Source organism: Pleuronectes platessa, chromosome 6 (genome assembly GCF_947347685.1).
Source record: "Pleuronectes platessa chromosome 6, fPlePla1.1, whole genome shotgun sequence".
Classification (NCBI taxonomy): Eukaryota; Metazoa; Chordata; class Actinopteri; order Pleuronectiformes; family Pleuronectidae; genus Pleuronectes; species Pleuronectes platessa.
Window position 1 is genome coordinate 8,217,233 of NC_070631.1, and position 23,042 is coordinate 8,240,274.

Here is a 23,042-nt window from a genome sequence, read left to right on the forward strand (position 1 = left end):
TTTGTTTGTTGAAATCGGCAGCAGTAAATTAAAACAAGATAAAAATAACATAAATAGACAAAAGATTGATGATGTAACATTTCTCTCTAATAATAAATAATACATAATAATGGTTATTGACATTCTGGTAAAAGATAAATGTACTTATCTGTCAGTCACATTCAGATCTTGAGTTTGTCCTATGAATCTTTTTGTTTTAGTGTCGAAGAACTTGAATTGATTTGACATTGGAGATAACTTCATTAAGTTGTCATTGCATTACTTCTTTTTCCAGATGTTAAGGAATGCCCTCTACTTATCATCATTATTATTATTATGGCAGAATGGATTGAAATGAAAGGTAAGTGACAGTGTCTGGTCCGCGGAGCTCGTGTCGTGCTGCTCCTGATAATCTCCAGCTCAGTCTCTCGGTCACTGTCTGCGGCCTGATAATCGCCATCATGTGGCCCTGAGGTCGGTCATGTGGCACCGGGCGGCGCGGGGCGGTGCAGCGGTCCAACGCGCTGATGTCAGCGGGCAGCAGGGACCGTCACACCGGGGACAACAGGAAGTCTCACAGCAGGGGAGGCTGCGGCTGCTGGTGGGTGAGGACCAGTCCCGCACGTCGGCTGTGTGTCAGTATGACAGGTTTGTGAATGAAGATGTGTATTAGTCCTGTTGTGAAGCGATTACGCGCTCGGCCACAGTCAGAGTGTGTGCGCGCCACCTGTTGCGTAATATTCAAATTTTTTACTTTAGTTGTAGCAATAATTAATGATGCATATTGATTTGTTCTTCATATAAAGCAGTGTATGGGGGCGGGGGGGGGGCTGCTTCACACCATTAGTCCAACTACAAGACTTAAAATATTGAATATAACCATTTTGGATTTGTTTATTTGTTTGTTTTTCTTTTCTTTTCTTTTTATTGATTGTAGGATAACACCAAGACCACTCAACAGGTTTCAGTGTAATAGTTTGGAGGGCTGGGTCATGATCCAATAAGGAAGAAGCTGATCTGGATCAGTGTGTGTTTCACTTTCTGTAACATTGTGAGATGTCATCATTCAGCATTCTTCCAGATTTCTCCCAGAATAAGTCACTGATCTTGATTTGTGAAAAATCTGACATGTTAAGGGGATTGATATTTATAGAGTGAGTATAGTTTGGTGCAGAATAAAAATCTGTCTCTAGTGAATTTAAATGTATAGTTTCATAAGGGGACTGTTGGGACATATAGTTAAAGATCAGCTTTATTATTATTTTATTCCTAAAGAACTACAATTAAAGCGACAGTGGAACAAGTGTTTGGGAAACTACACATTACATAATGTCCAACTTATCCTGTTGTTGTGTTTTGGGTGAGGAGCAACCAAGCATGAAAGAAACTAAATAGATTCAAATTTAACTGGAGGATAAATGTCAACTTTGTTATCATACTGCCTCCTTGTATATTGCTAATGGCTCAGGTATCTTGGAGATCTAGGAAAATGTTGGATCAGGTATTGCTGATAGGAACCATCTTGAAATCGAGGACTGTATTTTTAAAACATTTGTACAAAATGGAGCCTCAAAAAATGACCAACAAATTAAGTGCTTTACATCATATATTAAAGGAATTAGGGAGACATTACAATAAAGAAAGTCCCTTTACATTGTACCATCTTTTTGGTGCTCATGCAAACTGTAACTCAAAAGACTTGTTACTCAATCAGTATTGACACTTGATTTTCACATTAGCATTAATCTATTCAAGTGAAAGTGGCCAAACGGAGGATTTTGCAGGAAGTGTATTCACCTTCCCAAAGCGAGAATAAACCTCTTAGTAACTTATTTTCAGAGCGGAGCCGACGCCAATCCCAGCTTACAAAGAAAGGACTTATGATCAGAGATAAAATCTGCAGACCTCTGATTAGAACAGGTTCAAAGTTATTAGGGATAAAGTTGACACTGTCTCCTGCTTGTCTCTCTTTATTAAACGTTGTCATTTAAATCTTCCTTGACCAGACAGGGACTTCTACCTTGAGCAGCTTCAGAGAGATGCCCAGTTCCTGTGCTCAGATCTGAGGATGGACACTGAACTTGTTGACACACTCGTGCTGCAGCTGAACAGAATCTACCCCCAGATACTCAGTGACAAAGAAGCCCGCAGGGTCGGTACACATATTCAATGTTTTCAAAGTCAGCATGTCCTTACACTGGAATTGGTTGGGGAGAATCCAGGAATTTGTATCTCTTAGCAGTTACTCACATTTTCACCATTTCCCCAGAGATTCACTCATGGATCTTGATGAAAAACTAATAAATCAGGTATTTAAGGTGACTGATATCGTTGATTTAATTGGTGCTGATTTCAGGGCCTTGGTGGAGGTATCTACATATAGTTTTGACTTGGAACAGAAACATGAGCAGTGACTTGATTCAGCATGTGTTTCTCTGCAGTTCAGGAACCTGAGCGTACCCACCAAGGTTCGGTTAGCAGACCTGCTGAAGCACCTGTATGGGAAGGGAGAGGACACATGTCATGAGTTCTACAGAGGACTTCACATTCACGCTGAGGACGTCTACTCCAGCCTGCCCAGCAGAGTCAGACAAAAAGGTAAAACACTGAGAAGGCCGCCGCCCTCTTCATCTTCCTCCTCCTCCTCCTCCTCCTCTTCTGTGGATTTTCAAGAGAGGTGCTCTTTTCAAAAGATGAGCCCTTGCAGACTCATATCTGAATGAACTTCAGTGCAGAAAAACACACTCGTCCAGTCTCCGTCCAGGCTGAAGTGCTCAGGCTTAAAGAAATCAAGTTGAATGAGGAAAGAAATATCTCCACAATAAAATCTGTGAAAATATCTATTTAATTTGGAAGCTTTAAACCTGAATGCAGACATATCATCCAGTAGTTTAGTGTGGAGACAATTTAAATGAGGGGTAGAATGACAGAAGTGTAACTATAGTGACAAGAAGTAATTCTGGGTAAATGAAAGTAGAACATGAAGTGTGTGGGACAGTCATATTCCACTGCACTGAGCTTAGAGTTAGTAATTACAAGAATCCATCATCGGGGTTTTTAACGACTTTACAAATCGGAGTTAAATTAGTTATAAGTTACACATCCTCACTGGGCTAGCACAATAAATTATATGGCTATATATATATATAAATATTGGACTTTTGATATTGCTTTTGATGAAAATTATATTGCGGTGAGTATTGATATTCTTTCATTGCCCAGCCCTAAGTGCATTTATCCATAAATGCATTACCTCCTCCTTATTCTGTCTCGTCACGTGAGACACTAAATCCCACAAGCACATTCCCCCGGTGTTCTATAACAGTGGACCCCCTGCTGTGTGATGGCCCTCTCTGGCCAAATGTAGGTTTATCCTCCTTAAGAGGAGAGAAGTTGATGCGCTGCCTGAACTGTTGGTCACCAGATGATCCAACTCACCACATGCTGTGATTTATTTTTAGTCTGATGTTTACAGATTAAACATTTTCTTTTTTTGTTCCAGAGATCTCAGATCCAAAGTGGACGAACAGTGTAGTGATCCACCCCGAGCGATTTGTGCTCAATGATAGAGGTAAATCCAATAATCTGCATGTTTACAGTTTAAATCTAGGTATTTGCAGTTTACTTAAAACATACTGGTATACTTAACAGTAATTCTATTCTTTAATCAAATTCTTTTTATATATATATATTTTAGGGTAATCCATCATTCAACATTAGATTTTGTATAGTTTATGTTGTCATCATATAGAAATGAGGCTGCCAACAGAAACCTAGTGGCCCCCTCTCTACTGTATCTTGTTAATCCAAGAAACCACAAAATGCACATTATTCTTTCCTCAATATCCTTGACTGTTTGATATAGACCTGAATGATCTATATATGATTTGATTCCAGAGCTCATAAATACATTACTGTTGGCATTCATCACTCAATGTCTCTCAATGTCCCTGCTCAGAACTGCATGCGGTTGTGTGTGAAAAGGGATTATAACTAAAGTTATTATAAAGACACTCAGCAGAGGGCATTACTCTGCCAAGGCCCAACAGTCCCCTTAAATCCAATCAAGCTGAAACAAATTTCACACACTCAGTGTGTCAAGTCCCCTAAAGGTGTAGGATTTTAGTTTTTTCATCAAGACCAATGAATTATTCTCTGGGAAAATGGTGAAAATGGTGAAAAATGATCCATCTCACGACACAGAACATGAAAATGAAATAAAATCCTGCATCAACCCCCTGATCTGGATCTGCACAAAACTTGAATGGGTTTCTCCCTGACATCCTTCCACTGAGTTTCGCTGAAATCCTTTCAGTTGTTTGTGTGAACCAACCAACAAAAGGACAGAGGTGAAAACATCCCCTCCTTGGTACTGGAGTTTACAGCAGTCAAACAAAAATGAAACCGTATTTTAGTGTGAACTAAAACATCTGCCGAAAGTAGGGAGGAATTCCCCCCCCCCCCCCACCTCCCCCCCCCAAAAAAAAGTTATACTTCCTGAAATAGTGGTCAGTGCAGTGCAACATAACAAATCATTTATTGTCAATGGCCCGAAATAAGCTTCCCCTGTCTCTTGACTCCACTTCCACATGTTTCATTTGGCTGTGTGTGTGCGTGCGTGTGTGTGTGTGTGTCAGGGTGGCTCTGTACCCCTCTCTGATCCTCACATAAGCACCTTAAGCCCTATAAGCTTTGTTCTTCAGCAGACGCGGTTGTCTGTTGAACCTTTTAACCCCTCGATTCAGAGTGTGGGCTCCCATTCATTCATCAACCCATTACATTCAGGGCTCTGGCTTTGTGGGTCAGTTAAACTCATGTGTAGCAGTCCCCCCACACACACACACCCACCCACCCCTTCCGTTCAAAACAGCTGAATTCCTTTGAACAGTGAGGGGCACATCCACTGGGTCAGAGGTGCATCAGCAGGGAAATGGGTCATCAGTCTTGTAGTGAGACACTGACTCTGTGCTGCCATACACTAGTTCATAACATGTATGGAGATGGACACTGACCCATTATCATGTCCACTCACTCATCCAGGTTTTATTTATCACGGATGAGAACGTCATCTCTCCTCTCTCCCTCTGCAGGGCCGATGTTCTTCCTGAGCTGTTTCAGTTTAGTAGCTGGTATCGCGATACTCTACTATTATGGAGGTGAGTCATTGGCTACTTTCAGGCGTGCACTGAACTCTGAACAGTAGTCTGACATTTTTCCAGGGGGCCTTTATGTGAGAATGCAAATGTCTGAGTCAGTTGTTCCAGACAGGTCGGTGCTTTATTAAAAAAGGTGTCTGAGTGAGGCCATGTGAGAAAACAGCAGGAACTGTGTGGTAAACTCACAGCGAGCGGCTGGGTGTGGTGATGGTGTTTGTAGCGAGAAGAATAGAAATATATCAGGCTGAAAAAGAGAGGAGCCATACAGGTAGAAGACAATGAGAAATCAGATCTTTTGGTGATAAGAGGATGATGTCGGTGTCAACGTGCTGTGAACATGTGACTCCCACATGTTCTACTCAGGACGCCAACCCTCAGCTACACACTCCAGAAGCGTTCCTGTTGTTGTGAACTAGTCTGACTCGGATATGCATTCTTCATAGGGCAAAGTCTGGAAAATGTTCAGACCCAGAGAACGATGAAGTCCTGGTTATTTATCACAGGGCAAATTATTATCGAATAACAAGAATTATAAAGTAATGTTGTTTTTGTACACTAGATCATATGTAGAACTTCCCCAGTCTGTTTGGGTTCCTCTGTGTCTAAACCACCATGTCCACATTTCTCCACAGACGGTGAGACACTGAGACGCACCGGTCCGTTCCTTCACTGCTCTGCAGCAAGACTAGCGAGTAAAGGTGCTAAAGAGGTTTTAATTACCTATGCTGAGGTTGGAAAGCAGAGAAAATGAGGACGTTAAGGTGCCTTGAACTGATTCCCATGAGAGGAGCGAGCAAGGAAATGTTCCACTTTGTGTGCTAAACACATACACACTCTCAGAGCTGGAAAGTGTTTAAATGAAACTAAACACATTCAAGTACAAATACAAGTAAACAGGTACTTACTGATGTGTTTTTTTTTACGCTGGATGAGGGAGACTTCAATCAGGTGCAGTTTTATACACACACACAGTAAGGCTTATTGCAGCTTTAACAGACTTGAGTGTGTTTGTGTTATGTATGTTAACTCGTGCTTACATTTTCTTAAATGCACAACATATGCTCTCACCAGCTCACCCACTCGCTGTGCCTTCTACTATTGTGATAAAGAGACGTTTTCCTATCTTTTAACTGTGTTGAGCTTTTGCTAAAATAAAGCACAAATTATTTTTGACATCTCCTGGAAGTGCGTCTTATTTCCTCCATCTCCTTTTTAAGGGGACTGATATTTTTGACTCCATGTGAATCTAAATGTGGTTGGTTTCAAGAGGGGACTGTCGGACCTTGCTATTCTAGTCTAGTTTTTAATGTGGTGTGACATGATATATAATGATAATCATAGAACTATGCATTTTATTAGCTTCAAGCATACTGTATGACATTGTATTTAAAAGGTAAAACAGCTGTTACAGTTATTATCTTTTGAGGGTTGTGTCTGACACTGTTTCCTTTGCTCCTAAACTTCGATTTTTTTTTTGTGTTGTCAATTTTAAGATGATGAAACATTGATCAGAGTAAATTAACTGCACCCAGAGCCCACTAGAGGGCACTGCTCCCTCATTCAGTACATCAAAGAGGGATATGAAGATGATGGGAAATGTTGTGGTGTGCTATAACAATGACAAACGCTAGCAACAGACAGGTATCAATAATTAATAATGACAATCTAATTGATTGAATAAGTCAAGTCAACGCTGTCTTACTTGACAGCGTGAGAAATAGATTCAGGGTGGAGGCATTTCGTACGTACACGAGTCCCTTTCAAGCTCATAATAACGATTCAGAAGGGAAATATGCAGATCTAAGACGGATTGTAAAGTGCCGCTCTGGAGGAGGGCTCCGGTGTCTGATCTCCTGAGATCTGCGGCACTGAGCAGCACTTCTCCATCTCTGTCTTTTCTCTGCAAAGGGGACGAGCAACAGATGATGAAAGAGGGGAGCCAGAGAGAGGAGAGACGGGGAGGGGCTGACGGGAGGCTGGAAGTGTCACCGGGGTGTTTGTTCAGTTCGAAAACTGGCATTCACATCCCCATGAGGTGGAACTATTAATAATGTGGCTTCACGAGACCTAAAGCTGCCAGTTGATCATCTGCCCCCTCAGATGTTCGACCTCCCACAGAGTCGGTCTGCTGAACTTCAGGACTGGGATGGAGCCAGTATAGGAGCGTGATGATATACATTATGTATGCACTGTATATCAGTCTGAAGATCTGCTCTAGGGGGGAGGGGGGGCTGTGTGTGTGTGTGTGTCTGTGTGTGTCATCAATCTGGCTCTGTCTGTCTGTTTCCACGGTTACCAATGATAGTTGTGGAGGAGGGAAAGGATGGAGATGGTGACGCTGGTTTGTCATCTGCATGGAGCTTTGTCAGAGTCACGTTGATGAAATTATACATTTGACACATGAATATTCTTAAGGTTTTTCAGAAAAGGTAATTATGTGAAACCGATGGCGCTCCTATTCTCGTGTAAAGCCGCTGAAGTGTAAAAAATGGGAATTTGCTCGGCTCTAATTGGGGTTTCGGTGACATGGCTGAAACGCAGTCTAATTAAGGCTTCATTTTAACAAGCAGTTCTGCCGGGGTCTGTTGCTGCGTTGACTCACCAGCTGCTGTTGGTGCAGAGAACCACTCCAGCTCGGCTTGTGTAGCAGAGCTGGAGTCATGGCACAACCAAACATTGTTATAATTGAATGTTAGGCCCGACGCCTGTGGTGGAGGACAGATGTGTTGGACAGGTTAACGCTGTAGAAGTGGGTCAGGGATTTGAGTCACACCCTGCTCTGCATACATGCGCTCAGCAGACCCGTGAAACCTCCTGGTCAGAGCTGTCTGGAAAAGCAAGGTGACATCGAGGTCCGCACGTCATCAGTGCGATTAAAAATTGAAGCCTCGTCTGCTGTCAGCGTGTGTGTGTGTGTGTGTCTGTGGTTGTGTGTTTGTGTCTGGCCGGTGTTTGGGGGTCACTCCCGGGCAACAAATGAGACAGTGTACCTGACTCCTGTTTCCTCCACGTTCCTGTTTGTCCACTATTGGAACAAATGTTGTGTTGTGCACACACCAGACCCCTTTGTCACACTTGGTCTGTTTCCCTCTTGCTTTCTGTTTTCTCTCTGTAGCTGCATCAGTGCAGGACAAAGACTAAGATTTTTCGTTTTAGTTGTTTTCTGGTGGAAATTTCGCTGCGTGCCTGGAGAGGTCAGTGTGTTTGTAGGTCAGGTAGGGGGAGTGCAGGGGTCAGGTCAGGCGAAGAGAGGTCCAAAAACATGCTGACTACACAGAAGTCTATAGGAGCAAACTGCACAGTAAGGCTAGATAGGGAAAAACCTGTTTGAATAGAGAGAGGGGAGCAGAGACAGAGGGTGAAAATAAAGAATCTATATGAAGAGCAAAAAGAGACATCATACCTGCGTGCGAGTCCTTGGGTCAGTCTTTGCTGTTCGGCCGGTTGACTCCAAAGGCGGCGATGAAGATGTTGACCACCACGATGATAAAAACCAGGCTCGTGGCCACGTTTTCCATCGTGTCCAGCCTCCAATGCTTTCCTTCATCATTCAGATTCCATCGAACTGTGGACAGAGCCAGGACACCAACTTCAGCAACACACACACACACACACACAAACACACACTCTAATAAAACCTCACCAATCGACCTCCTTCTGGGACTCAAGCCAACTCATTATGACACGCAGATTTACTGCAAACCATAAATCCATATATACTTAATTCTAGGTTCGGGGAGTTCTCCTCTACTCGATGGATTCCACAAAAATGCAGGGTATCAAATGTTCATTTTGACAAAAGCACACGAGGATAAAAGAGTAATATGCGTCAGTGTTTCGCTGATCAGCTGGATGTTAGAGCGCAGAGTCGATGGAAGAGTCTCCCTGATGCTACTGAAGGAGGATTTTCCACAACCTGGCAACCTAAACATTATTGTTATCAAGTGTTATATTAGATTTGAACAACTCCATAGCCGTTTTGGGGAACATTTACCAAACACTAACATTTAATTATAATACAGCACAAAGTAGATGATTGATGTCAACATTTTCAGTTCATTTCAAAATACCTCATCGGTAGTTTGAGGCAGGAAAATAAGTTGATATGATAATGTGAGAAAAACACAATTATTTTTGATATATTAAATATGGCACAAATAATTTGACCATTGTGTGTATTTGTGGTATAAAGTCTGTCGTTTTGTATTAGTTGCATTTTGCTATTAACACTTACAGAGTATTTTCTTTCTATTACGACTCGAAATATGTCTGATTCAGAATACACAGTAAGAACAATACAGGGAAGAGAGAAACTGATAAGGGAAGCTTGTGTTTCCTGATTCATATCATTTGGGCTGTTTAACACTTTAATCACACACAATGACAAACACACATCTATTCCATGTTGTGTTTATTGATTGTTACATATATCTTAAAGTTTTCATCTTCATCATCACAGGGATGGGTCTTTAAATAATGATTAATGTATATCATGACATTTTAAGGTTTGTGTGTGTGTGTGTGTGTGTGTGTGGGCGTGTGTGTGTGTTGTTGAGTCACATGCTATTTGTGCGTGCATGTACGTATTAGTGGGACATAACGTAAGGTTAAACGGTGTAAAGATCCCGCCTGGGTGTGTGTGTGTGTGTGTCCTGGCTGGGGTGGGCTGGGGTGGGCTGGGGTGGATTTGGCGGGGAGGGGGTTATGGGTGTGGTATGTAGGCCACTCACATCACGCACCACTGGTTTCATTAGACGGAGCTGGATCCACAGTAAGGAGGAGGGCGGCTGAACGAGGAGGGGAAGCAGACAGGGTACAGACCAATCAAGGAAAATGAAGAAATAGAGATGGAAGGAGCAACAAGAACGAGATGTGATATTGTGGGAGGGGGGTGGATTGATGGAGGATTGGACAGTGGAGTCAGAGGATTTAGTGAATGGAGGTGGTTGGGGGGGGGGGCAGGAGTTTATAAATGTGTGATGACTTTCACATGCTGATCAGCATTCTCTCTGACATGTGAGCTTTCAAAACACAGGGAAATTAGAATTAGAGTTCACCAATCCCCATCTGCATGCCGAAGTGTCCTTGGGCAAGATGCTGAGCCCCGAATTTCACCTCATAGAATAATAAAGTGTTGCTAATACATGCACTGTATGAATGTGTGTGTGAATGGCAAACTGTACACAAGTTCTTGTGGTCATCAAGACTAAAAAAGCGTTATATAAATACAACCTGTTTACTGCCATTCTAGTTCTTCTATTTGCTCCGCCAGCTGGAGCTGAGATGAGTCAGTGTGGCTTGGTTAAAGTTCACTGACCTGCTGTTCAGTAGACAAAATGAACTGCACTAACATCTTTCCATCGGAATGGACCTGTTGTTCCAAACCGCGGTGGTGGCTGTTAAATGCAGACTTCCTTGGGCTGCATCTCTGGATGTGTGATCTCTTTTTGTGAGTTTCCATTTACTCCAAAGCACTATTGACACGTTTCCTCACTCCACAACAGAGAGAGAGAGAAAACATTATCACCTCCCCTTCCCTTGACTCCCAGCGGCTGTAAACACATAAGAACTCTGACCTGGTGTCAGGCCTGGTTTCCATGGCTACCTGCTGGTAATGGGTTGTTTGTTAAGGAGCCAGTGGACTTGACATGCATCACATGCATCACATGGGGCAAAAGGTGATATGTGGTGGGCTTCAATCTTGCTGCATGTCAGGATGGGTGGAGGAGGCGATCAAACACGCAAAGCAGGTGAGTGTTGAGAGATATGAACAACAAAGACTAACTCTGGACTCACAAAAGGGATCGGCCTCTGCGTCATTTCTCACCTATGAAGATAAGCAGGACCCCGACTGTGACCTGCAGGCAGAGGGAGATGCTGATTAGGGTGACGATGGGGGTGAAGAAGGAAAGACGCGGCCCCTGCTCCAGCACGGCCTTCAGCTGGGAGGCGTTTGCCATCAGCAGAGCCACATCCAGCATGCTCTCAGCCGCACTCTTCTTATTAGCGTAGTGGTTCATGTTGAGTGGGGCCGGGCTGCCGGGCCCAGCATCTGCATGGGAGGCCTGGGGAAAGAGGAAAGTAATTGACATGGAGATAATGTTAATGGCTCTGAGATAACGCCCGCGAGAAGAAGGCCTCGAAATAAACAGAGAGGGAAGCTCTGTGCTCTGAGTTCTCCCAGTAGAGCACCAAGGAAGCATGTTGATGACACCAGCATTAAATTTTGTGCTTCCTGTGCAGTGATGGCGAGGATCTGGCTATCGCTCTTACCTAATTAGAGCAGCGAACAGCTATTACAGACGACTGACCTTTGAAATCAGAGCCATTAGTACGGCAAAGAGATTGAGACACGCTGGTAACAGATCCATTAAAAGGTGGGGAACATGACCAAGTCAGCATGTTCAGAGATATGATTTGAAACAATCACATCTGCACTTTGTCTTGTTCTTTGCAGCTTCAAGTCACTGCTCTGAGCATGTGTCGCTGTGAGCTGCACTTTTACTATTTACTATTTCCCGCTCATATATCCCCCTCACTGCACTGACAAAATGTTGACTCATTAATCTTGCTTTCTGAAATGAAAATCCACTAAAACTGGAATTACTACTATATCGAGCAGTGAACGACATAAACCACATCACATGATTTGTGTATCAGCCCCCCTGCCACCCTCCAAAGATAAATAGTATAGCTAATGGATGGATGCATGTATATTATTATATTACATAAACTATGAAGCAGGGACTTCAAATAGAGGAGAATGATTGTGGCTGCATCCTCTCTATGACACAACTGGTAATAACTGAAGGGAATTAAAAAATAATAATACTCTTTATAAATGGCGTGTTTATTAATATAGAATCACCTTTTCTTCTCTTTTGAAATGAAGCACTGATGATGCACAAACATCCGCTTGGACCTTGCTACCTCGCTGCAGCTTCTGTCACATCAAGGCCAAAATCCTATTCACCCTCTGCAAACATGAAATAATCAGCAGCGCTCACAGTCTGTTCCTCGACTCTAAAGCCTCCTCGTTTTTTTTCTCACAACAGAGCCCTGCAGCTGCTGAAAGTGTAGTTTGTCAGAAGAACACCTAACCACAGAGCTGGTGGGAACTGTCTTTCCTCTACTCTGGGGATGGAGACAAGAAGAGAGACAAGAAGAGCTGCACCCTCTAATTTGCCACAGGGTAGGCTACAGCTGAATTTCAAAGTCTTCAGCCGATTCTCAACTATCAGCTGGCAGAGTTAACTTGATGTATGAGAGGAAAGTACAAGCCGTACCATCCCTGTGGTTGTAATGGTTGGAGAAGAACTTGCACTCTAAAGTCATTATTTTTGATGAGATTTTTTTCTCACTCCCGTGATAACCACTGGACAGGACGTGTTTAATTCTTTTGATAAGCAATTGCTTTTAAGCACGTGGGGTTGCATGTGTTGCTGGCCAAATCCTTCATCCAGCAACTGACCTATTAGTTTAGATTTTATAATTTGGCATAGCTTCAGGGGAACACTGCAGAGACATCCTGACCACACGCAGAATACTTTTCAAATGTCTCTACATCTCTAAATCCTCTACTATCAGAGCCACGATGCCCCATGGCTCATTACAAATCATATTTAACGGATCCTCCGAGCATGTTTCGACACATTCCTTGGGAAAGAGCCACGTACAGTAGCGCAGTGCCCTTGTGACTGTGATTTGTGCCAAACGCCACAAATGGCACACTGTCATGACGTGTCAGGGTCAGCCATTCTGCTCTCCAACACAAGCTTTTTCAAAGAAAGCCCTTTATCCCAGAGTCAACAGACCACAGTGAGATAATGCTTGTTGTGAGATCACAGGTTGGAAACGTGCAGTCAGGACGTCTAGAAGCACAGCACATGAATTAGCTCCAAATTTCACCCAACAAACATCGTGAACTTTTTTTCACGCAGTGTATATATGATTCTTGTCCTGTGTACACACCAGGCTGAGATACAGAGTCCAAGCTTTTTGTCAGGATTAATCCTGCTGTCTACTCATATCATATGGGTGATGACATAGGACAATAACTCAGAGCAGAGGAAAGATAACAGAAAAATATCAGCTGTGGTATGAAACACTGTTACATGGTGTGAAAAAAAAACATTCTACACACTGGATCTTTTGTTATTTTTGCGGGATCTAAAATGAAAGGTCTGCTGGTCCTGGATTTCATTGCTTATTTTTGTGATGAATAATTCACACTGCATTCCTTGTCTGAAACAGACTCTGGGGACACACAGAGGAGAGAGAACGGGGGAGGAGGGGTCGAGGAGGAAGAGAGGAGGGAGGGCTGACAGAGAAAAGTTGTTTGAATTTGTATTAACTCTCAGTTATGCGTCACAGCAATAATATACCTCACATATCCTTCTTTCTATGCGCTTAGATTATAATTCAGAGAAAATGAGAATGTGAGTTAGAAAGGAATCAAATCAGTCAAATAATTTATTTAAACTTAAACATATTTAAGATAAATATTTCATAAATGAATAATGTATATTTTTAAATAGTAGATGATAAATCATTACTAGATAATTGACCCTAGGATATGATCAATATTATTATTGTAACAACTAGAAGGGCACTCAGTGGAGTGTATACCTCCACCAAGGCCCAAAAGCCACCTCAGGAAACCACATTTAAATTCACCTGATCTGTATTTTTAAGTGCAGGGAACTGCAGGTAAAGCACAGAAAGATCAGTCGTGCCAATTAATGCTATGCTTTAAAAACAAATGAAAGACTGATCCTTAACACCCACCACCGCCTCCCGCTTCCATTTCTCTCATGATTGGATAAAACTGCGCCCCCATCATAAACAGCTACCTTTATGTCTGCGCAAGAGAGAGCTGCAGTGCAATTGGAAAGGCTGTAACGTCCAAATATCCAGACATTGAACCCAAAGCCGTGAACCTAACTGAACCGTAAAAACTGATTTGCGTTTTCTAATCAAAGACCAACTCAAAGATCTGGCAGACTTCCAGGCCCAAGAAATGAACTCGTTCAACTCGCACACCTAATCCTAACCGTCTCCCCTTTTCCCACATCGTCACACCGACTGATGCTGTTAAGCTACATACCTGCATGTCAGCCACTGAGACTGCTGCTTTGAAAGGCTAAGCTCTGTATCTGACCTGTGGAGAGCGCTTTGCAGCAACAATACAAGACACCACTTAATGGTGAGACTCAGCATTTATTATTTAGTCGATTGACTACTGTTCAGCAGCAGGATGAAAAGGCAAATGAACTCACATCTGTAACTGTATGACTGTTTGCTTTTTTTTTCTTCTTCTTATACATCAGCACTTCCTTGATTTCCATCCATCATGTCCTATCAGCGGCCTTCCCCCCTCTCTCTCACCTCAAACTCTGGCTCTCCTCCAGATGAGGATCGACCCAACTGTAAATCTAATTTTCGTGATTCTCTGTAGGGCCTTTAGTTTTACAGCCTTACACACAGGCAAAGCAAACATGGCTGATTCAGATCCTACTCTATCCTTTCATGGCACTCAGAGAAAACCAAGTGAACAGCGACACAAAAAAAAGGGAAAAGGTTCAAGAATGTGCTGCGCTGAAATCTGACACAAAATCTGATTGTTCTTAGATTTCAGTGTTACACAGGCGCCGGTATTAAAGTGGAGAGTCTGCATATAAGATCTGCACCTAGCAAAACAACAACTGTGGATTGATTCCACTCTTATTGACTCACCCTGATGGGAGACACATTGCAAATGAGACCATTGCTCATTTTATTGAGCGTAAGGGTACTACATTCTGTATCTGACGGTCACATGGAAGTATCTAACAACCAAGGTCTCTCTCTCTCTCTCTCTCTCTCTCTCTCTCTCTCTCTCTCTCTCTCTCTCTCTCTCTCTCATCCATCTGAAATTAAATGGACAATGACTATGTAGGCAACACATTGTAAAACCGGATGCAGCGCCGAACTAACATACATTGCAATTACTTGTCAAATGGCAACTTCAATCACCACATAAAATAACACAATAAACATGCAGTGTCCTGGTTCAGCCTCGTTGTGGCACGCAGTGGGATGACATTATGTAAAAGTAAACTCAGTGTGCGTGTATGTATTTGTGTGTGCATGTGTTTTGTGTGTGTATTTTGGCCAGTGAAATGGAAACAAAGGAGGTTATACATTATTTATAAGGTCAGTCAGGTGCCAACAGTGCTTGAAGGCTCATCTGAACCAGACTGCTGCCATCTGACCCAACATGCCTGCAACAGACATGATCTATCTGTTTGAATGTTTTCCTGTATTTACTTGATTCTGTGTTTACATGCAATATATTCAGCATTCAGCAAACGTTGTCTCGCCTTACATTAAAATACAGCAATGCAGCTTTACTGATGCTTTAAATTCAACTTCATTAACCAAATGCTCTTTGCTTCCATGTCCATGCACTTGTTTGGCTCTTTTTGGATCATGTTTCCACACTATTTTTCGACTCCAATTAACAATCACTTGTAAGAAGGCAAGAAAGAGAAACCTGAGAAATATTGCATCACAGCTTCCCTGCTAATGTGTCTTTGGTTTCGTGCAGCTGTAAGTTGAGCACCCCTCAACTGAACACACCAAATTCCGTCTTGCACACGGAAAAGCGTGGCTCAATTCAGTATTTTCCTTTCCTTATTGAAATAAAAAAGGTCTTAGGTATCTTACCTCAGTCCCACTTCTCCTGCTCCTGCTGCTGCTGTTCATCATTTTCCTATACAAGCACGATACTGCACCTCACCTCTCTCCTGCAGGCTGCAGCTCTGGGTAACTGATCTGCTGACTGGATCACGTTGTTGGGGAAGAGAAGACCTGCAGCTACAGAGCCTACTTAACATAGCAGATGCATTTGTTGCATTATAGTGCGAAGAAAACTGTGATCATGATTCTTTCTTAACTTTAACTTTAACCTTAAAACATGCCTTCACCATAAAAATTGCTGATTTACACAGCACAGATTTCTTTGCTCCCAAGGGAAGACGTCTCCCCATCATGTGACTTTGTAAACAGATATTGGTCCTCAAAGCATGAGTAATACCTGGGCAACACAGACACACACACACAACACACACACACACACACACACACACACACACACACACACACACACACACACACACACACACACACACACACCATTACCCTGTGTGAACTTACATTGATTTTCTTAATCTAAACCTAAACCTAAATCTATTTTAATATATAGGACAAGATGGTGAGTATCAGCGGCGTTTCTAGGGTTGAAAGAAAGGGGGGGCTTAGTTGAACTCCTACTTCTTTTAGCCCCTAAGGATGCTGAATGTTTGCGCCCGCAAAAATTCAGCATCCTTAGGGGCTAAAAGAAGTAGGAGTTCAATCTTGCCTTCTATTTTTCTTCCACAGATGGCGACATAATTCTGAAGACCCAAGCCTCCCCTGTGTTTACGGATGATGATGTCACCTTGTGTTATCAGCATCAGAGCGGCAAACACAAACAAACCAGCTTCTTTAAAAACGGAGCATTGATTGACTCTAACAGTTCGTCCGGTTCAGACCGAGTCGTAAAGATGACTCTTAAGAATGTGACACGGGAAGATGAAGGCTTCTACAGGTGTGCGTCAGACAGCTGCAGAGTCCAGAGAGCTGGTTATCAGTGAGACCGGACAGAGGTCAGCTGAACATCATCACTCTGCTGTGTGTTCTATAGAAGGGGATCAGTGTCACATATCAACTGTTGTTTCTTTTAGGAAACTCCACATCAGAGGAGACTCCAGCCTCCACTGGTATTTTTCTTATTCATATACATCTACTTGTTTTGGAGGAAATACTCAATATTAATCAACACATTTTCCATTATTGAGTGAAGCCTTTTGGTTGTCTGGTTCTCCTCTTTTCATCAAGGTCTAATTTCATCAGGAAGATCCCTCAGGATCTAATGAGATGAAAGAAACTACAATGGGACTCAGTAGAGCGCATATTCAACAAGGCCCAGCAGTCCCCTTAAATACAATCAAGCTGCACCAAATTTCACACACTAGATATCAGTACTCTACATACGGCAGATTTTTTTCATTAAGGTCCAAGAATTATTCCCTAGGAAAACGTTTTAAAAGCACAATGTTAAAGAAAGAGTTAAAAAATGACTGGATCGGCTTAATACCAAAATACAGTTGGCCCTTTCCTAACACTTACTACATCTGTCTGCCAAGTTGATTGGAAATCCAATTGTTGTTGTTATTATAACAGTTTTATTTATTTAAACAAGTATTATGTCGTCTTGATCAGGTTCCTGGAAATGGATCATTGCTTCATGTGGGGTTCTACTTCTGATCGTCATTCCTTTGACTGTTTGGCTCGTTTGTCACTACAGGTTAGTATTTATAAAATCTTCATCCGTCTTGACTTCCTACTTTCTACTGCATGAACGACAAGGCCAACAGGTGGTGAAGTAAATGATTCACTGCCTGTTGTATTTTCTTGAAGGTACCAGAAGTTCTGCACTTGGAGCTGCTGGCCTGTTTCCAAACAGGAAGTTCCAGCAGGGGTGCTTCCTGCCACCAAGTTGGATGTGACGGAGGTGCAGTGGGACCTGTCCTGGATGGAGATGTCCAACCTGTTGGAAAAGGATTCTTATTGTGGCACTTAAAGGGAAACTCTCTTCTGAAGCCCAGAGAAAGTATTAACTATTGGGTCAAACCTATGAGAAAGCTCAGTCAGTGCTGCAATTTGTAGTATTTGATGGTCACATGTCAAAATAGTGCTACCTGATATATTTTTGAATTGAATTAAATGAGATGTTTAGGATTTATAAGGATGACTACATTTGCTGATGGTGCAGATTTGATAGCTTCCAATACAAATGTTATTGTTTCAGTTGTTCCATTTGTCAATGTCAATACTCTTGCACATTTAAACGTCTCTCCTTTGAGTACATATTGAAACTAAGAATCGTATTTGTTATATCTTATTATCTTATCATTAATATAATTGACTGCTCTAAATCATTTTACATGTATTATTTCTCCTGTGTTTGTTCGAGGTTCCATGTTGTTTGCTCCCTTTGAATCGTTATTTGCTATTTCTTGTCGTCTGAAGTTATAAAAGTCATGGAAATCGTCGTGCTTGTTTTATATCTTTTAAGGCAGAACAAACAACTACCAAGAAACTAGAAATAACTATAAAGATTAACCAAAAAAATACAATTTGACACAAATCCACTGCAAACAGACAAAAAAAAGACTAAGAGACACAACACAAGTCTGAAGTGGCACAAAATGGCTACAGAGAAACACACAAAAGTACTACAATCAGACAAGAAATGTAGAAAGAGAGAGAAAGAAAGAAATACTCTACATATATATTCTACATGCACCTGATAATATATTTCCATTCAGCTGATTGAGTCAAATAGATTTTTTAAATTTCAAAATTTACTTCGCTAATTTAGGCTCTGGATTTAAATGCTACATTTTTTTTAGAAAGACCCGAAACCATTATGTGTCTGTCAAGATAATTAAGATGCATGCCACACTGCATTATTCCTCATATACTACACTGCTTATCATTTAAAAGAAGCACATGACTGTAAAATAAATACATGTGCATGCCTTTAGAAGCCGGCATCTTTGGTAGTAATTTAATGCAGTCGATTTTATTTTCAGTTCTTCTCTTTATTGCATTAGAGGATGAAAAGGAACCTGAGAAGAATAGTTTTTTCCACTTTGTTTGATAAGCAGGGGTTTAAACAAACGGAGCTATTTCTAATAATATTGAAAATATTGGCTGTGTCAGGGATTACATCTCTTTGCGAGGACTTCACTCTTATAATGACTGATATAACTCACAGTATGAGCAACAAAGTAAAGACTCAAGATCATCCAGTGCTGCTGTGTGCACACAGTTTGCCAAAATACAGTATAAATATGACATGGATTTTCAGGAAAGCATTTGGTCTGAGTTACCAGAGGAACAGAGAGGTGACGTGAGGTGCAGGACAGAGAGCAACATTAATATTACAGCCCTGCACTGTAAGACACGCTGAAGAAGAATCTGTCAAAACATCAGGTCAGAATCTGATCTCATAAAAAACTTCTCTTACATAATGAATGGTGTGTTATGTTGACAAAGAAATGAAGTACAAAAGGTTACTCCTACAGTTCTTGTTATCTTTGAACAATAATACACATTTCTAAAGAACATCTGCAGCAGACATTGGTTCTTTATTGTCGTTGATATGCCGTTCATATGAAGTTAATATATTCCAAAAGCCTCTATAGCGGTCAAACTAGTTAAGCCTCATTGACAGACCATGTTAGCTGCCAATTTGTTGCATTTTGCATTAATAGATCACTACAAACAGTACACGTCTTCTTAAATAGACCTAAAATCGACTTTAGACAGAAAGATGTTAAGGATCTCCAGTACTAAGAATCTAAAACAGTAAAAATGAACTCTGACATGTTCTTGAAATCCGACCTTCAAAATCATACTCTCATGCCATGTGTAAGGTAGGGCAGTCGGTGGATGAACAGAATGTGTGTCCATTCATCGTTGAGGAAGGTATCAGGAAGTCCTACTGACAAACATTGTTGTGCATTTTAAAGAACAAAGTATTTTCATGTGAGAGAACAAGCATTTCAATGAAAACTAGGGCTGCGCAAAATGATCAAAATGTCATATCCTCTTGTAGAAGTCATTTCATATCCAGTTAATCATATGTATTGTAATTGGTCATCCGTCTCCGTGATTCTTTAGGTTTTGTTTGAGCTCTGAGCTGTATTACTCTCATCCATAGACACCTATGAAGGTATTTTCTGCTGCAAAACACTTGTAGAAAATCGTCTTTTCTTAAATGTTCTCCATACAGTGTAACATGAACCTCTTGGTAAAATAAATTTAAACTATTTAAGTCTGAATTTTGTTTGGAAATATCCTGGGTTGTATAATGTTCACATGTTCGTTTGTGATGAAATACTGCGGCTAAGAGTTACACGACGAAATGAACAATGTATTTTGTTTCATTTATGTATACATGCATATGTATATGTATATAAACATATATGTAAATATATAGTGTATATATATATATACAATATATATTTACATATATGTATATTGTCTTAGAATTTATATATATATATATATATATATACATATTATATATATTATATATATATATATATATAAATACTAAGACAAGAAGGTGATAAGACAGGAGCCATTAAAAAAATTAAAGATCAGATGCTGCAAGAATGACGCAATTAAAAGTCCACCAAAATGAAACGTCCTGTTTTTATTTACAGAAATAAATGATCGCAAAACTTCCTCATCAGTAGGTGGTTATATCACCATAGCAACCAGATGCTAAGATTTGAAATAGAAGATTATTTTGATTGACAGGGACACTCTCTCAATACCTCCTTTGATGCTTTGATGAACAGCATCAAAGTTGGTATTTTGATAGGAGACCTCTGATTGGCTGTTGATTGCTTTAAATACTGTTAAATTTTAAGACAGCTGCTATTGCACTCTGACCTTGACTGAGGTAAGTCATGTCTCACTCTCTCTCTCTGTATTTACCCAGCATGCTAAAACCAATACAATTCAGGCTCATTATTCAAGTTTGAAATTAAACCACTGTATAATATGAAGCTTCTGCTGTTACATGTTGATAATGTGCGGTTTTCTGTTGCTTTTATGACAAATGTGAAAATATTGTTGCCGGCTTCTTTTGTGTTTTCTGCTGCTTATCTTAATGAGTGATATGTGTTAACGTGGTGCTAAGTAGCTTTAAGTCGCCGAGGCCAGGCAGAGCGAGGCATTGTGGACAAAACACCTGTAGCACCAGGAAATGTTCCCATTTCACAGCTTATTCTAACAAACGATGTGTTTTGTAACATTGGGAAGATTAACCTTGGTGTTTAACTTTAGTATTTAAGATAAAGTAAAAAAAACAACAGCTTCCATCACTGCCAATCAAATTCAGATTCAAATTCAAATCAAAGGGGCTTGGTGCCATGGTGATTGATGAGGGAAATTTTATTTCAAAAAACATTTACTGGTGATTTTTTGGTTAATGTGTAGTTTGAATGTGTTGAAGGACAAGTTGACGGAAGGTTAAGCTAATGCTAGGAGCACATTACATGAGGTGTGTAGCTCCTTTAAGGAAAAAAACAATCCCTCTCCACTGGGTCTAATGTTATTTCAGAGAAAGCTTTTCTGGAAGGAGCATCAACTTGCATAACTTGCTCACAAGGCCCCATTTTTTTACTCTCACAAATTTCAAATTTATCTGTGTGTCCGGCAAAGTCTTGGAATTCTCCCGATGTCTTTATTTTCACAGATAGGACTTATAGTTTCTGAATTATAGTTGTTTGAGTGGTGCACTCAGAGTTTAGATTTCTCTCTTCCCAGTGAGGAGAGAGCAGTTGCATTCAGTTGAGTTTCCATAGCAACCAGATACACACGTAGCAGGAGGGGAGTCTCTCTCTCTCTCTCTCTCTCTCTCTCTCTCTCTCTCTCTCTCTCTCTCTCTCTCTCTGTCTCTCTCTCTCACTCTCTCTCTCTCTCTCTTAAACCAGACAGTCTGTCCCTCTCTCTCTCTCTCATTCTCTCTGCGTGTGTCTCTCTATCTGTGTCAATTGTTTTATATTGAATGTTTGATTGATCATGTTCACCTAAATCTTACACACTATTTCATCCTGTCACCTGCAGACATAAAGCCTTTTGACTTCAAGTTCCAGACAAGAGCAGAAACTTCTTCAGAAAATAGTGCATCAACTCATCCAACAGCTTCTTCAAAAGATAGATCTACTCTCTGTGGTGAACCATGGAGAAACCAGATATTCTGAAGATCCTCAATGACGAACTCCTCACAGCCTACAGGAAGATCAATGCTCTTAAGGATGAGGTGTGGCAGCTGCAAGACCAGCTTCAAGACAGAGATGAGTTCATAAAGATGGCGGTGGAGAAGGAGAAGGAGAAGGAGAAGGAGAAAGAGAAAGAGAAGGAGAAGGAGAAGGAGAAGAGGAAGGAGATTGAGACCGAGACCGAGAAGGAGAATGAGATCCAGGCCCTGACGGAGAAGGTGGAGCGGCTGGAAAACCAGCTGAAAGAGAAAGATGTTGTCATAGCGAAGGAGGTGAAGAAACGGCGCGCTCGCCTCAGGGCCTATCTGGACTGCCTTGCTGAGCTAACTGACTGTCAGGCCAAGGTTAAGCTTATGGAAGCAAGGCTGCACCAGGAGCCACCCCAGCCTGATACAGGATGTAGCAGTGAGGTGGAGAAGGAGAAGGAGAAGGAGAAAGAGAAGGAGAAGGAGAAGGAGAAGGAGAAAGAGAAAGAGAAGGAGAAGGAGAAGGAGAAGGAGAAGGAGAAAGAGAAGGAGAAGGAGAAAGAGAAAGAGAAAGAGAAGGAGAAGGAGAAGGAGAAAGAGAAAGAGAAAGAGAAAGAGAAAGAGAAGGAGAAGGAGAAGGAGAAAGAGAAAGAGAAAGAGAAGGAGAAAGAGAAGGAGAAAGAGACGGAGAAGTACAAGGACAAGGAGAAGGACAAGGAGAAGGAGAAACTTGTGACGATCTACAATGTCGAAATCCTCCGAGCAAACAGGAACATTTTGATTCTTAAGGAGGAGGTGTGGCGGCTGGAAAAACATCTTAAAGACAGAGATGATATAAAGATGGCGGTGGAGAAGGAGGACGAGAAGGAGAAGGAGAAGGAGAAGGAGAAGGAGATTAAGATTGAGACTGAGACCGAGAGGGAGATGGAGATGGAGACGGAGAAGGAGAATGAGATCCAGGCCCTGACGGAGAAGGTGGAGCAGCTGGAAAACCAGCTGAAAGACAAAGATGTTGTCATAACGAAGGAGGTGAAGAAACGGCGCGCTCGCCTCAG

General features: G+C 41.5%; 2 protein-coding genes across 3 annotated transcripts; one reads left to right on the plus strand and one right to left on the minus strand.

The window, feature by feature from the left end:
- Positions 1 to 528: 528 nt before the first annotated feature.
- LOC128442926 (caspase recruitment domain-containing protein 19) lies at positions 529 to 6,308 on the plus strand. The gene is made up of 6 exons (XM_053425551.1): positions 529 to 627; positions 1,986 to 2,131; positions 2,421 to 2,577; positions 3,482 to 3,550; positions 5,070 to 5,135; positions 5,768 to 6,308. The coding sequence occupies exons 1-6, from the start codon at positions 621 to 623 to the stop codon at positions 5,884 to 5,886; spliced, it is 564 nt and encodes a 187-aa protein (XP_053281526.1). The 5' UTR covers positions 529 to 620; the 3' UTR covers positions 5,887 to 6,308.
- LOC128442927 (ninjurin-1) lies at positions 1,936 to 15,884 on the minus strand. 2 transcript variants are annotated; one of them, XM_053425553.1, is made up of 4 exons: positions 15,843 to 15,884; positions 10,963 to 11,200; positions 8,539 to 8,700; positions 1,936 to 2,474 (listed from the first exon to the last, which is right to left on the minus strand). In XM_053425553.1, the coding sequence occupies exons 1-3, from the start codon at positions 15,882 to 15,884 to the stop codon at positions 8,558 to 8,560; spliced, it is 423 nt and encodes a 140-aa protein (XP_053281528.1). In that variant the 3' UTR covers positions 1,936 to 2,474; positions 8,539 to 8,557. The 2 variants fall into 2 exon arrangements, 1 of the variants encoding a protein (XP_053281528.1); XR_008338920.1 differs by lacking the exons at positions 1,936 to 2,474; positions 10,963 to 11,200; positions 15,843 to 15,884 and adding an exon at positions 10,453 to 10,667 and having other exon boundaries at positions 8,574 to 8,700.
- Positions 15,885 to 23,042: the final 7,158 nt, after the last annotated feature.